We start from the raw sequence: 17,516 nt of genomic DNA on the forward strand, positions 1-17,516 counted from the left end.
GTACAGTTTGATTATTACAAATCAATGTGATCATCCCAAGAACTGTTACCTAATAAAACATCTAGAAATTTTGCTTTTTGGGCAAGAGAAGTAACATTATTATAATTAATAGGAATTCTATTCAGTTAATTTGGAATGTTACCTCTAAAATTAGATGGTTATAATCTACCCAGTGAATAATTTTTTTTGCTGTTTTGATAGAATTTTCAATTCCTTTTAAATAACCTTTAGATATGCAGAGTGTTTCTAAAATGGTGGGCTGGCTATACTTTTTGGATTCTACTTGTAAAACTAAACAAAAAATATGCTTAGGAAAAAACCAATTTCTCCTTCGTTTTCCCCCTGTCCACCACCAATTAAATACCTTTGAAAATTACAAAATGGCAACAAGTTTATTTTGTAATTACCTCCGTAAATAATAGTTTTATCAAAATTTATGTTATTTGATAAAATATTTAGCCTTTTATTTTGAACAAAATGACATTTTATTTTTTTAAATCTGTTAACAAATAGCCTAATTGTGGCAAAAAACTGATGTAATATTGTGTCTGTTTTCATGTCCTCTACTTTACGTTCAATTTGATTAAATATTAATTGTTTTTATTGTTAATTCTAGTATTGTAAATTAGTATCAAATTAAGTAATAATTTTTTCACAATAATAGATCTAATAATTTAAAAAATAAAACTACCAGTGATAATTTTGTGTTAATTATTGTAGAACATTAGGTGTAACTAAACAGTTAACAAATGTTAAAAGTTATCAGAGATGTTCAAAGTGTCCACCATTAGAAATTACACAAGTCTCTAGTCTTTTTCTGAGAGATTGTCTTAACCGTTCAAAAATTCCAGGAGGATTCCTAATTTCCTGATATTCATATTGGATCCTTTGTTGAAGATCCTCAATGTTGAGTTGAATAAACAGTATGTTTCAAATGGCCCCACAGGTAGAAGTCAAGAGGGTTTAAGTCAGGTGATTGGGCAAGCCAGGACGCTGGCCCTCCGTGGCCTATCCATTTTTCATGGAAAGTTTCATGGAGGAAATTTGATACCATCTGACTGAAATGTGCTGGAGCTCCATCGCAATGAAAACACATATTTCCTCTTAATTGTAGAGGTAGGTCTTCCAAATAATGTGGAAGATTTTTGGTTAAATGAGCAAGATAATTTTCTCCATTTAAACGATTTGGTAGAATGACAGGACCAAAAGATAGCCATTAAAAATACCTGCCCATATGTTCAGGGAAAATCTTTGTTGATAGCTACTTTGGAAGGTACCATGAAGATTCTTGTCACTCCAGATATGATGGTTATGATAGTTTTGAACACCATTCCTGTTGAAGGAAGCTTCATTTTTACATTGTTAACATGATCAACAGTAATAGTCGCTGTGTAAAATTATTCAAAAGTGAAAATTAATATCAATTGTTTTATTATTATTTAATATTAAATCTTATTGTGAGAAAATTATTACTTAATTTGATACTAATTTACAATACTATAATTAACAATAAATAAAAACAATTAATATTTAATCGAATAGAACGTAAAATGGTGAACATGAAAACACAAAATTACAACATCAATTTTCTGCCATAACTCTGCTATTTGTTAACCGATTTTAAAAAATAAAATGTCATTTTATTCAAAATAAAAGGTTTAATAACAAAAGGCTTTATATTTTTATAGTTTGTTTATTTTAATATTTTAGTAAATAACGTAAATTTTGATAAAACTATTATTTACAGAGAATAACTGAAAAATAAACATGGCCACTATTTTGTAATTCGTGACAGTATTTAATTCCTGATTTTTTTTCTAATTTGAAAACTTTATAACCAAAACGTTTACCAAATATTAATGTGATTCATCTATCTGAACTTGAGATATAAATTTTTATATAAAAATAATAAAATGACAATGGGAGAATGAAGGAGAAATCACAATTTTTCCTAAGGATATTTTTTGTTTAGTTTTACAAGTAGAATCCAAAAAAGTATAGCCAGCCCACCGTTTTAGAAACTACCTGCATAGTTGTGTCGCTGCAGAGGTTTATAATGAATGATTCACAATTTTAAGTCAGATGAAAATAAGCAAATAGAAACAAAAATAATAGTAATCCATAAGAAAAGCAAGAAGCCGAGGACACTTCCCTATGGCACTTCTCATTCTACATTTTGAAGTGAGGATCTAAATTTTACATGTCCATTCTTATCAAAAGAATGAAATACATCATCCAAAGAATGAAACATCATACAAACTTACATTATTATTTTATCAAAATACTATTCAGTATTAACACACTGATGTGGTTATCCCAGTACTATTATCATATTCAGGAATTATAACATGAAGAAACATTTAAGTAACCATCTGTTGTATAGGTACAAAATAGTAAATCCTGTTTTATTTAACAGCTTTGTTCTTTAAAAATTAAGTTTATCTTCAAACTATTTTTCATTTCTAAATTAGTCAAATTCTGTTTTATCCAAATAGAAAATTTTACTTTTAAATGTTATTCATCTTCCAGTTTATATATATATATATTTTTTTAATAAAAATAAATTGCCTTTCATTTTCAAAATACTAACAAAATTATTATATCTTATATTATCTTATATATCTTATTTTCAAATAAATTATTATTGGAAAAACAAACTGCAATATTTTACTTTACTTTAACCGTTTAATCCTATTTAATAGTTTTAATAAAACCAGCTAAAAGAAATTATCAGGTTTTTTCAGTTATGTACTGCAGCACTAAATTTGTCCATAAAACCAATTATATAATTATGTAAAAAAGGGGTAAAGAAATATAATTATAATTGTAAATAGAGACATATACTCAAATGAAAAGATAAGTGTAAAAATCAAATTTACACAAAAGCAAGAAAATAAAGTAAAACAAAGAAAAAAAATTATAAACAGAAAATATACAAATACAGAAAAAATGAATAGTTTAAAATGTATAGTTTGTTACTTTTGGTTTCATCATCACCAAAAGCATTGACATTGTGCCGCAATGTGACATAATTTAAACAATTAAGGAGAATGTGATTCTTATTATTCAGTTATCAAAGATATTTAGCATTTCTAGATGAATGAGAAATCCATGTTTTAACTTGGAGTACTCCACACATAAATGATAAATGACAAAGCCATACCCTCTTCATGGCAAACAACCTGAATTAAAAATTTCTGAGGGAATATCACTAAAAGGAAATTAAATTTTTTCATTAAAATGACAAAAAGTAATTTTGATCAGTGCCGAGGAACAATAAAAATAAAACTCTCAAAGATGAGTTATTCTATTGTTTCCTATGGAGTGAGAAAAAGGCATTCTAGTTTGTTTGATTTGTTTTGCGAGTAATCTTAAACAGCATCCTAGATAATACAGTTGCCATACTCACTGGTTGCAAGGGCTGGTTGAAAATGTAGAAAAGGTTATCAGATGACATACACCATTTAATAATAGGAATAAGGAAAAATGGCTCTAAAAGAAAATAGATTTTTCTCAGTTCACTGAAATACTTTTTACACAATCCTGGTTGTTTTAATGGTTATATTAATGATGAAAAATGATTGGTAAAAAATAGACATATGGGTACATCATATGGGTAACAAAATTATAGGTCTTGTTTATTCTGAATAACAGACACTGATGTAAGATGAAAACAAGCTGGTGAATAACCAAACAAGTGAAGACTTAACAATCCATGTCAATTAACAATCAACATAGGCTTAACAATCCATCAGATAAATGAGATGATGTATTTGGAATTACTGAAATTAAAGTAGCAAAGAGATGGTAGTAAATAATGCCTTAAATAACTAATAAAAACTGATGAAATAGAAATATAATAAAATAAAAATTTGGAAACTTAACTTTTAATAAACATGAAATTTTGTTGTAATTAGTTTATGCAGAAAGAAGTGTTGTTTACATTTATTTATTCCTGTAATTTTTTCACATTTTAATTATTTTACATTTATTTCTACAATTTAATTTCTTTTGATACCTCTGATCTCATTCAGTTTAATTAAACTAAGTACAGTGTATATATTTTTTTCTTTCAGGGGGATTCTGGCGGACCACTGGTTTGTGACAACATATTAAGTGGAGTTGTTTCATGGGGATTCATGTGCGCAGAACCTAATTATCCTGGCATTTATACAAATGTCAGTTATTATAATGACTGGATATTAAAAGTTATTAATGCTGCATCAACAGAACAGTATTTTAGTCTAACAACTTTATTGCTATTATGTGTTATCTTTACATATCTCATTAATACACGTCATATATATATGTTATAAATATGTCTTGAAATTAAATAAATGATGTAGATTTAATATTTATAAATACTAACAGAAATAAATTAATAAAAAAAATATTTTACTTGTATTTAGATCAACACAATAAATATAATATAATTTATATAAATCAGAAAAGGAAGAAAAATCGAAATACTTTTTTGTTACGTACAGAAAGTTTGAAGAGTATGGAAAAAGTTTATTATTAAAAAAATAAAATTTCTTATTTCAAATATCCTAAATTATATTTTCTTAGTAACTTCATAAGCATGCAAGTATTACTTTACTTGTACACACTACATTATGTAGAGATATTATTAGGAAACATTTAAAGAAATTTATATATTGCTTTAAAGTACTAATTTACAGTAGGTTTGAAATTTCTATCATCAAACAACAAATGAACTGTAGCAATGTGCTACAGAAATTTTATGATTAAATTTTATTTCTTGCACATATTTACATTATACAAATTATTTCTAATAATTGTTTGTAACTGAACAATACAAACATACTAAAAAAAAATTACAGAATTTTTGGAGGCTTTTTGGCAGGTGGGTAAGATGGGTTTAATGCTAAAAACATAAGATTATTTTACCTAAAAAGAAAAAATCACTAGGTTATCAATCATCACTAGATTATTTCATAAGGAGGTACCTAAAAGAGAATGCTCATCAATCTAAACCTCAAATCTTTGACAATAAGGTAGTGTCTTGACCTTTCATTCGGAGGTCCTGGGTTCGAATCCTGGTCAGGCATGGCATTTTCACACACTATTGTCATTCATCTCATCCTCTAAAGCAGTACCTAACAGTGGTCCTGGAGATTAAAAAAAAAAATTATTTCAAAATGTCAGCTTTGCCTGAAACATGTACCTGGACTGAGAAAATTTTTATTTTATGAAAGTGTAAATATACTTTTTATTATGGTGTTTTAATCTCCATGAATGAATTTCAGCAGGTTTTACACTTTCAGAAAATAAACCTGCTGAAATTCATTCATAGAGGTTAAAGCACCAAAATAAAAAGAATATTAGTCATGAAAGTTTTTTAAGTGGACCGAACAGGCAGGACAATTGTCCCCGACTTTCACTGCAACAGAAGATTGGTGAAAGTTTTGACTGATGCTTTTTGAAATTATATCAATGAAGTATTGGCACTGTTTAATCCATTCTCCATTACAATTAACTAAAACATGTTTAATGTGGATTCAGAGTCTGTTGACTCAAAATCACCTGTATTTACACTTTTACTTATGTTAAACAATTTTTAGCAGAAGGTAATGTTTTTTGGATCATATAACTAATGATGAAAACTGAAATCATCTTTTTGAGCCAGAATCCAAATGACAGAGTACAGAATGGAAACATCAGAGTTCGCCCAACATGAAAAAAATTCAAAACCTGCTCGACAATCACAATAAATTCTGTTAGCATTACTTTTAACGGCTGTATTATTTGGAAGAACAAAGTAGAATCAGAAGCAAGCATATTGTAACATGGTAAAACAAATTGAAACCCGCAATAAAGAGGAAACTTCCCAGTACTCTCTCTAAAGGTGTAATTCTTCTGCAAGATAATTCCTATCCCATGCCACTCAAAAGATTGGGGAAATCATTTGAAAATCTAGTCAGGAGGTGTTCTCATATTCATATTAAAGTTTCAATCTCGAACAATCAGATTTTTTTGTCCTTTTTACATGACATTAAGTTCAATAACAATGAACGGGTCAAGAATGGCTCAGACACAAAGGTAAATAAGTCTTTACTACTGGAATAAAAAAGATGGGGAAGTGCCTGAATATAGCCGTGGATTAGATTAAAAAGTCTCATTGTCATAGATTAAATAATCATTTTTCTTCAGTCATTTGCCATAATTTACTGAACAAATAAAATTTAATCAATTTATTCAAGTAGATGAAAACCATTAACAATAAATTTAATTAATTAATTAAATTTATAATATAATTTAATTAATTAACTAAATTTATAATATATATTACTTCAAATAAGTTCATTTAATGTAAAAGTTATAAAATTTTATAATTTTTTTCCGAAATGCAGAAACACATTACATTCTGTGAAGATTTTACATATTATATAACAACAGTTTTAAATGACAAATCTTTAAAACACGTCTGTCTGTCCTTTGAACAATTATTTTGAAACTCAATAATACTACTCATCGGGTTGGAATAACATGCAGGAGTGTCCGAAAAGAAATTAAAATTGCATGCGAACCAAATTCACATTGTGAAAGAATGATGAGTACCTGAATGGAAAAAGACTGGATTATTGCAATAAAATTCAATGATGATTGGTTCGCTGCAATGATTGGTTCTTGGAAAACATCTTCTTTAATGACAAAGCAACAGCCAGAACAACGATGCTGAATCACAGAGAACCATCTAGTTTTTTTAAGGGACTTCATTACATTTAGAAAAGATTGGAGTTCAATGAGAAATTTTTCAGAAAATTATAGTGGGTCCAATATTTTTTATCAAATATGTAACATCTGGTAACTGCCAGATGATAACTGATTTCATAGTGCTTCTAGAAGATGAATGCAATTGCTAGTAGCAGGAAGACTGTGCATTAAATAACACAATGTAGCAGCATAGTAGCTGCTATGCGACTTTTTTTTAGAAAGAAAGTGATTTCATGTGGTCTATGGCCATCAGTGTCATCAGATTTATCTCCCATGGAATTTTTTTCTATGAGGTAATTTAAAAGAAAAAAGTCGCACAACTGATTGATGAAAACAAAACATTGAAGTCTAGATATTACATACCAGTGCTCCAAACATTAAAAAAGTGTTTTTTAACAAATATTTACTATAATAAAATTTTGTTACGAAATTATTAATTTATTTTTCCAGCGGAACGACTCAGATATTCTGTTTTCTGTTTGATGGCTGCATAATTACTGAAGTATCCATCAGGTAAAGAAAGGCAAGCTTTCCAGTTCCTACTTGAAAAAAAGGAGATTTTATAATCATTTTGAAACAAGCACTTTCTAGAACATTTCTCCAATGAAGGAAGTAAATATAAGAACCTTTAACACCATTAAGCTATTATCTATAAATTTATTTTTCTTTCAAAGGTTTAATAATATTAATATCTATCACTGAATGAAGAGTATAATTAAGCAATGATGATTATTTTTCGCTGACTTCTTTCCTGTTAATTTTACAGAAAATATTGTTAATAATTAAAATGAAAGATTTAATTGACTCTGTAATAAAAACCTAAGTGGTTTTCATAGTAACGTCATAAATTGAGGGAGGAGAAGGCCTTAAAAAATGATATCTTAGTTTTGCAAAGCCATATTACTGCATACCTATTTACAAGAAGATCCTCCCCTTCAATCAATTTCTTCAGTTAAACTAGATTATAGTATTTACTAGAACAATCCAATTCTGTATTTCTCTAAATTGGACTATTGTTAGGCAATCCATAATTTAAAATCAAAACACATTTATATATATAAATGTGTAGTAAATATACTTTATACGCTTAGCGTATATATATATATATATATATACGCTAAGTGGTTATAAAAATAAATTAGAAAAAAATTATCTTCAAAAAAGATTTTATTTGCGGTCTAAATCTACATAATCATTTTGTTTATTAAACAATCATCAGCACACACTGAGGAAAAATGCTTCAACAAGTATATGTGATAAGTAATGTGTATAAGTAAAATAATAAAAAACATTTAATAACTACAAGCACTTTACAGAACCCACTTTACTCACTTTCAGATGATTTAAAATAAGAATAATAAATAAAAATAAAAAAAGCCAGCAATAAATTCAGTATTCACTTTTTGATAAAATGCATAAGCTGAAAAAAAAAATGTAGCTGAATATTGTTTAGAAAATATTTTTTATGAATGATAGAAGAAACTTCCTTATGTACCTGTTGAAGGAAGATAAAAGATTAGCAAAAATTTTGAATCCATACTTTCATACAAATTGTACTGTTATACGAGCATCAATATTTCAAAATACTATAAAAACGGTTTACAAAGTTTAAACCACAAGATACATATTTCATCTAGGTTCCTTAGCATTTTAAATCAGTCTCCTCTAAAACTGTTCAAATCCTATTGCAAATGGATAGCATAAAGTACGTAAATAGAAAACAATTAATTGTAGCACTAAATAAGTTCATATTATGATGGTGAAACACTTCATGTACATGATAGTTCTACTCAATTCCTCCTTAAGAAAATGGATTACAAATTTTTATGATATTGTATGGAAGAAACATGAGAATAACAATTCACAAATTTCCAAGCCAAACCAATGCTTAAGATTGTGGATTCTTTGCTATGTCCTTTATGATGTCTATATGTTTTGTAAGTATTAAATTATTTTAGTACTTTATTGTTTAATGAAGTATGTTATAAGCATTAAAGATTTGAAATTGTGAATTTTTTTTCATTTTGGGATTCCCATATTCAAGGGAAAGCATTCAGGTAAAAGTAATTTTTAAGAAGATAATCCCTGACAGTAATAAATTTAAAAAAAAAGAAGTTATTAAAATTGTTTAAAAAATACAAAGATACAGCTAAAATACCAGGTAAACAAGTTTTAATTTTCTAGGAAGAGGATGAAAATTTTTGGCTAATTTTTTTTTCAAGAAATATTGAAGAATAGGAGCTATCAAAAAATTAGGATTTTTACATTTTAAATGCAATGGGTAACTTGCAACGTGAATTTAAATTTAAAAAAAAGTCTTTTTAAACCTAAAAAAAATATTTTTTGTTACCACAGACCATTGTAACGGGACGGGCAAAAAATTTTACTGTAGTTAGAAGGTCTATTGATATGGAGAATATGAATGCAAAATTCTACAATTATTCTTAAGGAACATTAGCTAAAAAAAAGAAAAGCTATAGTCAGTTTTTGGGAAGGGAGAATATTAAATAAAGACCTTTGGTAATTTGTGATCTTGACAAAAAAACTTTTCTACGAAGAATATTTTCAAAAGGAGGAGAATGGCAGGTTGCAGGTACTGTGTGACAGCTGACTCAGCCGAACACACCTGGTTCGACTGTGTCAGGTGGGAGAACGAGAGACGTCAGACTCCGGTGGCCATAACACCAGATAATGTTGTCAGACACATGCTTCAGAGTGAGAATGGATGGAGGGAGATAGAGAGAATGGCTCGTCTCGTACTAACAGTGAAGAGGGAGGAGGAACCCCCTTGACGTGCACACAGCCCTTGATGTCATCAGAGGTGTCGAAATGTGTTTTATTTTTGTATTTGTTAATGTATTATGTTAGGTTAGAAATTGTTGTATTATTGTGTCTTTGCTCATGTTATTGTTTGAATATGCTATGCCGGGTATACCGATGGATATGGTGTGGGGGAGATATTGTGTACAGTGATCTACTGCTGATGCCGAGGGGGACATGGTGCAACAAGTAATAAGGGATCATGGGAATGCATGGGAGATTGAGGACAGGTACGAGTTCATCTTGATAGTGTCTTATGTTGATTATAAAGTATTATGTATGGTGTCAGGTATTGTTTATTGTATTATGTATTGTTGTTGTGTGTATTATTTATGAATTGTGTAGTATCCACTTTATGATGTATTTCCTAGTATTGAGTATTATTATGTTATTGCGCAATATTCAGTAATTATGTAGATTCATTGTATTATGCAGTATTTATTGTATTTTATATTCGTGTTATTCAGAGTATCATGTAGTATCCATTGTATTTGTAATGTTTATTGTATTATGTATTATTTATTGTATAGTAAAATATCCATTAATTATGTAAGATTCATAATATTATATATTATCTTGTAGTATGTATTATTCATGGTATTGTGTATTATTCAGCTTATGTAATATTAATGTTTTGTGGATCATGTATGGCACAGTTGGGTATGGGCGAGATATATTAAGCGCCACGCTGCTGTAGAGAGTGCAATCATTATTATAGTTATTGTGTAGGTTGGGTTTTTGACCTAAAAGAGTATAGTATTAGAAATCATACGTGTAATTACATAGGTTTAAGTTGTTTACATATATACAGGGATTTTTGAGTGGCTGCCGCCAGGGAGTTGGACGTATTGTAACAACCAGGCGGTAAGGCAAGATGGAGTACCTATGTCCTAGGGACTGGGGGCTGGGGTTCGGAAATTGGCAATAATGAAGGGGATACAAGGAATGTATATAAAAAAATTTAAAAAAAACCAATTGTGGTCGCTACATAGGGCCAGGGAGGCAGCCTCTATACCTAGGGTGTTCAGCCCTACTCATGCGCAAGAGTGGGTGGGTTAAAGCTTCCTGATGATGCCATAGGGGATCCTCAAGTTGTGCATGGTGGGATGCGTAAATGTGAAGGGCATGCGTAATGCATGTCTGGATCAGGTAGGATAGGGATGGGAAGGGTAGCTCCCTTACAGAGAAACATTCTAATAACCGGAAGAGGTGATTAGTATGTTTTCGAGGAGGCACGGGAGACCCCGATAGGATGTCCAAGTACAGACGAGCTAGGGAGGGCAGACTGCGCTGCCATGACACCCTAAGGCAATTGTGTTAAGCTTTTAGCGTGGGCTGGTCATCTTGGAGGTGTTTAATAAAGGAAAAAAAGAAAAGAATATTTTGCTAAAGTGTCCCACTAAATATTTGAAATTTTATTACAGCCAAAATACCCTCAGCCCTTTTTTCAATATTTGAAAAATCTAATACATTATTTCCTGCTCTCAAGGTGGTATTTCTCTACAGTTAGACGAAAATCGGTAATTACAGTTATAAGACAAAATACATGACAACATACATCTATATGTATATACTCGTACATATGTATGTATACACTATGATGTTTATGTGCATAAACATCCTTCTAACAAAAATAGATTTTTGGACTTGGAAACATTGGAATAAAAAATATTTTTCATAAATTATTTACAACTTATTTAAATCAATTTTTTATTCATTTAGGCATAAAACTTAAATGTAACCAAATTTTTATTATTTTTTTGACCGATCTATATAATTTTCCTCAGAGGTATAGCAGCATATATCACTATAGTTGGGAAGATAAGAATACAACATAATGTCATTTTCCGCAATCAAATATAATTTAGCTTAAACATTTAAACTTCCAATTCCAATCAAGTGCATTCAGTTATTTACATTTTGTAAATTATTTCTTCTTATTTAAAAAACAGCCACAAGTAATCATTTTATAGTATTTACAAAATACTGTCAATAATTATTTTCATTTATTTAACTTTTTGTTTTAATAAATGCCTTTTTCTGTACTGAGTACTAATGACAATTGTTTAACATCTGAAATGGCCAACAATTTAAAATTGTTGATAAAAGTTTTGTAAAACATTTTGGAACATAATATCTTGTTTTCCAATTTATGTAATGTATTATAATGTATAATTCAACCTGTCTTCCCAATCCCTCAAATCACTCTCACCTGACAAACAATACAATCACATCACAGTTGTTTTAACAATTTGAAATATGAACAATGCCTTTGTAGAAATAAATGCTTAAAAGACATAGGAGCTGAGTCCATTATCCATTAATTCATTTAGTTAAAAATCTGATCTATTTTCAATATATAATGCTTTCATGAGTCTTTGACAATCATAGCATTTCTTTCTTCTTTCAATACTTGTCCTTATGTTTTATAATACATATAACTGAATACAAACATTTACATTTTATTCCTATTACAATATTTTTTTTTTGTTTTCCTTCTATAATTAATTTCATTCCTAAGACAAATATTTATTCTGATTTTTCTTTTTTTGCAATATCACTACAATTAATATTTCTGCAAAAGCATATTAATTATGCCTAATTATAGTGATAATTATAGTGATTAGATGAAAACTAATATGTAAAATGAATATAAAGCAACAATAATTTATAAAATAAGAACTGCTCACTACACAGTGCAATACAAAAGCACAGTAAAAAATCTGTAACTTAATAATGTATTAAAAAAAAAAATTTATTAGGCAAGGTAATAAAAAAATAATAATTTTACTAATCAACATAAGAAAATAGTTATTTTTAAGATTCTGAATCTCTGTTGAAAAAACGTATCTTAAAAAAAAAAAAGCATATGATACATAGTGAAAATAGATGATTAAAGCAACATCAGAATGCAAGATTCAGTATTAAGGAAAGGACTCATTTAGGCTTAAAGGACCCATTAGTAACATTATTTTATAGAAATAAAGAGTGTGAAAAGACAGCATAAATATCCCTTTACTAAATATTATTTCATTCATAATTAGTAAACTAAGGGGGTTGTTAACGTTGATATTGCAAAAGATTGTATTCCAGGGGTCTACTGCAGTAAAAAAAAATGTTCAAACCTTTTTGTTATTAGATATTTTAGTAAATCTTAATACTTTTTTTACTTTGCCAACATTTTGTAGTTTTTAATTCTTAGGTTTATAAGGAAAACTTGTTTTTAACAAAAAAAAAGTTTCTTGTTTTAAAATTTAATTTATAATATAAATATATTGTATTATAACAAAACATATAAATAAAAATTTCTCTTGACAGACAATTACTGTATTACTTCCAATCAACATAGAATTTTCATCAATCCAATCTCGGTAATAGCTAACATTTGTATAAACACCAGGAAAATCATTCATACCACACCCTGTTCCCCATGATGTGATTCCAACCAGTACTCCATCACAAGTCACTGGCCCACCAGAATCACCCTGAAAAGAAAAATATATGTATATGTATATATATATATATATATCATAAATATATTAACCACTGTGTTAACAGAATTTCATATTATATGAAAAATAAACCATCAAAACATAGAAATTAGATAAGTTCAACTTACCACATTAATTACAATAATCAATTTTCACAGGATCCCACATCTTCAATTGGCACTAAATTCTATGATTACATTAAAATATATTAATTTTATAATTTGCCAATTAAGCAACAAAATCTGCATATATATTCATTATTTTAATACTTTTAAAAAGAAAACAATTTTGACAAATTATAAAATGAATATGTTTTAATGTAATATAGAATTCAATACCAACCAAAAATGTGGGATCCCTTGAAAATTGATTACTGGAATTAATACGGTGAGTTTAAATCTCATAACAAAAATATATACAAATGAATATATATATATATACACATACACACAAGCATGTCAGTAAAACAGCAAAGTTTAAAAACTTGGTTATTCATTTTATATTTGGGGGAGGTGCTAATCTTGAATGTATGTTGTCAGTCATTTAATGCCGAACATGGAATATTGGTCAGGTGCACATCATGCTCTCATGTTAGATTGTTTCACCATTGGTTAATAGTGAAAATAGTAAGGTTATTTCACAATTAGGTCAATATTCTGCGGCATGGGCGGGTATGGTTTATTCACATAATTAACTTATGGGTTAAAATATTTGAGAAAACTGGGTCCACATTAAATTTAAAACAAAGGAATAGCAAAACATGTAAGAACGGCAGAAAACATTCAAGAGTTGAACTGCCATAACATGCATTCCAATACATTCTACAATTAAAGATGGATATTAGTAAACTATCAATTCGTTAATTTTACATAAATTCCATCAATTTTATATAAGGTCTTAAGTTTTTCATCCCCTTTAAAATTCAAATTGTTCAGGAATTAAAAGATGCTGATATGGTTGCTCAATGAACTTCTGTCTAGAAATGTTACAGTGTTTAGGTGGTAATGAAAATTTAATACCCACCATATTTGTCACAAGGAGCTCATTTTCACCAGAATGATTTCATAAATAAGAAAAATAGTTGATACTGGAAAGCTGAAAACACACATCAGTTACACGAGAAACCATTGAGTAATCAAAGATCACAGTGTGATATGCACTTTTGTCATCTGGCATTGTTGGACCATTCTCTTTACAAGACATCAAAGAAATGTTACAACTATTACTGCAGTGTAACACAACATGGTACCACATTTCTGAGGCAAGAGTTAGTTCAAGTTCCACAAATTACCTGGTACCAGTAAGATGGAACTGCAAGAAGTTGCATGTATTACAAGTCATACTGCTCGTTTGTCTATTACAGCTTTAAGAAAACTCTCTCCAAACCGTATCATAACTCTATCCCCATATCCAAAAATGGGAATACTGTTTAGACAAACAGCTAGATTTCATAATTTGCCTGCATTTTTTTGAGGAAGGTGTACATCCAATGATCACAAACATTAGTGGAATTAAAATTAAAAATTCAAGAAGTTGCATGTATTACTACACTGGCCTTGTTACAGCAGAATTCTCAATTAAGATTACAAGAGTGCGTATATTGTAATGGTGTCCAACTGTCAAGCATTATTTAAAAAAAAATAAAATAGCATTTCTTACTCAGCAAAAAACACTCATGGTAAATTAAAACTTATTTAAAGTATACGAGTTTTAAATATTTCAGCTTCACTGCTGTACCTGTATAAAATATTATGTTATATTAATATAATTATTATTATTATTAAAAAGCAGTGTCACTAAAAATGTGTTTTTTTTTTGTTTTTTTTTTTTTTAATGGGACATCTTCAAATAGTCTTCACAATGTAATTTGTTAAAACATTTTCCACCTGCTTCGGAAAGTAAACATTCTGCAGGAACATCCAAAACTTAGCAGTTTAATTGTTAGAAGTAAGCCAGGTGATTTATTATAATTGATTCTATTCTAGTTAGAAAAGTTAAATACAGTCATTATATTGAGTTCTTAACTCAGCTGCATGAAAAGAAAGAGAAACTAAATTTTTGTGGTAATGTGATTTTGAAGGTATAAGTAAAAATCCTGATACAGTAGAAAATTAACATAATGAGCGGGATAAGTTGGTAAAAATGAATCTGTTACAACCTGACAACTCTGTAATACTTAAAACATCTTTTTGAGTAGCATTTTGGAAACTGTAGGATAAAAAGTTAAAAATAATTATGTACTTTTTGCACACAGATATTATTAGTAGCTGATACCATAGCAATTTATGGGTTCTATGACTGAAGAGAACACTGAAAAATCAGAACAATCATATTTACATTCATCTAATTTCATTTGATTAAAGAAAATACAATACTTATTTTTTGATTATTGAAGGGAATAATACAGAAATAATTAATCATATAATATAATTATAATTAAATTTTGTAATGAAATTTATTTAGAATTACTGACACAAAACATGTATTTAAACAAAATAACACACAAATAATAACAAAGTATTTTATTTAATTATTTTGTATTTAGTCACTTATTTTTATGCCATAATCGCAGAATAGGGGAAGAAACAAAATGTTTATTATTAATTTTTAATCATACCTACTGTTTAAGTAATGGAAAAAACCTCTGGTTTTAGTAAAAACACAAACAGACTGTTTGCTTATAAATCCAAAAACATTATGTTAATACTCTTTAAAATATTTGATTGGTGTTTGAAAAAATTACAATAAAATACAGGTAACATTTTTAAATCCTATTAGAAATATTACAGATTAATAATTCCATGAAGCCATTACATGGATTTTAATATGCTTTTCCAAGAAATGAAAAAATTACCTGTGACCACATCACAGATTCTCAATTTGAATTTTTAAATTTTCATTTCATCTTTGTAACATACACAATTGTCAGCAATAAGTCCGGCCAAAGAATAAGTATTTCTCTAATTATTCCCTTCAATAGTCAAAAAATAAATACTGTATTTTCTTTAATCAACTGAAATTAGATGAATGTAAATATGATATGTTGTGTTTTTTCATAGTTCTGTTCTTTTGCATTTATGTTTTTTCAGTGTTCTGTTTCATCATGTTCTGTTCTGTTAGATCATGCAATTTATGATTCTTAAAAATTCTTTAAAAAACTTATGAAGAGATAATTAATAATTAGTTTACAGGAAAATATTCAAAACCATAGCAAAAATGTTTATTTTTTCCAGTTTTGACTGATTAATATTTATGATATTACATGAGTTCATGGCTTAAATAAAAATTAAACTCTGAATGAACAAACAATGCTACAAGCCCTGATTCAACAAAGCTACACTATATACGTGAAGATAATGGAACATCATATTAATTTTCTAATTTTATAAAACTTCTTACTTTCATAAATAAAATACCAGTTTCTGTCTCTACAACTGAGTAGCAATGGGTACATTCATTTGATTTGATTTTACAATTTCTTTCCAAACAAAAATGATATTTTGATATTGCACTCTTCTGACAGAATCTGGACATAATTCAGTAAAATTACATAGCAATTTAGGGGTTTTTCTATGGTTGGGTTCTCAGGTATTTTTAAACCTCATTCCAGTTTTCTTATTTTCTGCTGAACATAAAAATATGTAATAATTTATAATGAGTAATTTAACTGATACAAAAATTTAGATAAACTTAATCTCATATGCTAATATTGCCATATGGTACACACACTTTATAGCAATTTCTTTTACCAAAGGAAATCTGGGCCACATATCTTTGTCTAGAACCATCTCTGTACATCTACTCTAAATTATACACAGATATCTCAATCAGCTCAGCAATTCTCAAGACATTAAGAATGGACAACAAAGAATAATATGATATTAAGTCAGAGAATGTAAAAAAGAATTTACTTACCTGGCAAGCATCACCGTTTACATCAGATGCACAAAACATTGTTACTATATCATAAAATTCATTAATTAGAGAATAATTATAAAAACATCTAGTAGAATTTTTAATAAAAATTGTAACTGCTTTTAAGTTTCTAGATGATTTGTGTATTTTCTGAAATAAATAAATACTATTTAAGTAAATGTCCAGTTAGTAATTCAGTTATTTTTTGAAAAAACATTATGTCTGACTACTATGATCAATCAAACAATAAGCCAAATGAGTCATCATCTGTTCTCTTTTAGTGGTAAGAGAAAACTACACCTCTGTAACAGCTTAGTTTTAAATAATTCTGTGATTAATAAAGTCTAATCTATAATTCCTCAGATTGTGCTCCTAATTGAGTGCTAACAATTAGCAGAAACTTGCTGGAAATAGATTATTTTCTTATTTCATAAAGTTTACATGGCTACTACATTAGTACTGCATTAACCTGAATATAAGGCAATCATTTTTAAACGAATTTTGGGTGAAAATATCCTGAAGTGTATTATAGCGCAATTTTAGTTTCATTAG

At 28.4% G+C, this 17,516-nt stretch overlaps 2 protein-coding genes across 2 annotated transcripts in view; one reads left to right on the forward strand and one right to left on the reverse strand.

Annotated features, from left to right (window-relative positions):
• Positions 1 to 4,393, forward strand: part of LOC142329977 (trypsin beta-like) — a 56,998-nt gene extending 52,605 nt beyond the window's left edge. The window contains exon 7 of the mRNA XM_075374967.1: positions 4,077 to 4,393. Coding sequence (XP_075231082.1) covers positions 4,077 to 4,316 — 240 coding nt within the window. The 3' untranslated portion in view covers positions 4,317 to 4,393. The remainder of the gene's footprint in view (positions 1 to 4,076) is intronic.
• Positions 4,394 to 12,812: 8,419 nt separating this feature from the next.
• LOC142330667 (trypsin-3-like) lies at positions 12,813 to 17,058 on the reverse strand. The gene is made up of 2 exons (XM_075376112.1): positions 16,965 to 17,058; positions 12,813 to 13,043 (listed from the first exon to the last, which is right to left on the reverse strand). Exons 1-2 carry the CDS (start codon positions 17,001 to 17,003, stop codon positions 12,813 to 12,815), a joined length of 270 nt encoding a protein of 89 aa, XP_075232227.1. The 5' UTR covers positions 17,004 to 17,058.
• Between the last annotated feature and the right edge of the window lie 458 nt (positions 17,059 to 17,516).

Source organism: Lycorma delicatula, chromosome 9 (assembly GCF_047948215.1).
Source record: "Lycorma delicatula isolate Av1 chromosome 9, ASM4794821v1, whole genome shotgun sequence".
NCBI classification, from domain to species: domain Eukaryota; kingdom Metazoa; phylum Arthropoda; class Insecta; order Hemiptera; family Fulgoridae; genus Lycorma; species Lycorma delicatula.

Excerpts from the sequence above, each read along its gene's own strand:
- LOC142330667 (XM_075376112.1), bottom strand. The coding sequence starts at position 17,003 with ATGTTTTGTGCATCTGATGTAAACGGTGATGCTTGCCAG. Across the intron at positions 13,044-16,964 it reads TAAACGGTGATGCTTGCCAG|GGTGATTCTGGTGGGCCAGT; the intron begins GTAAGTAAATTC and ends TTTTCTTTTCAG.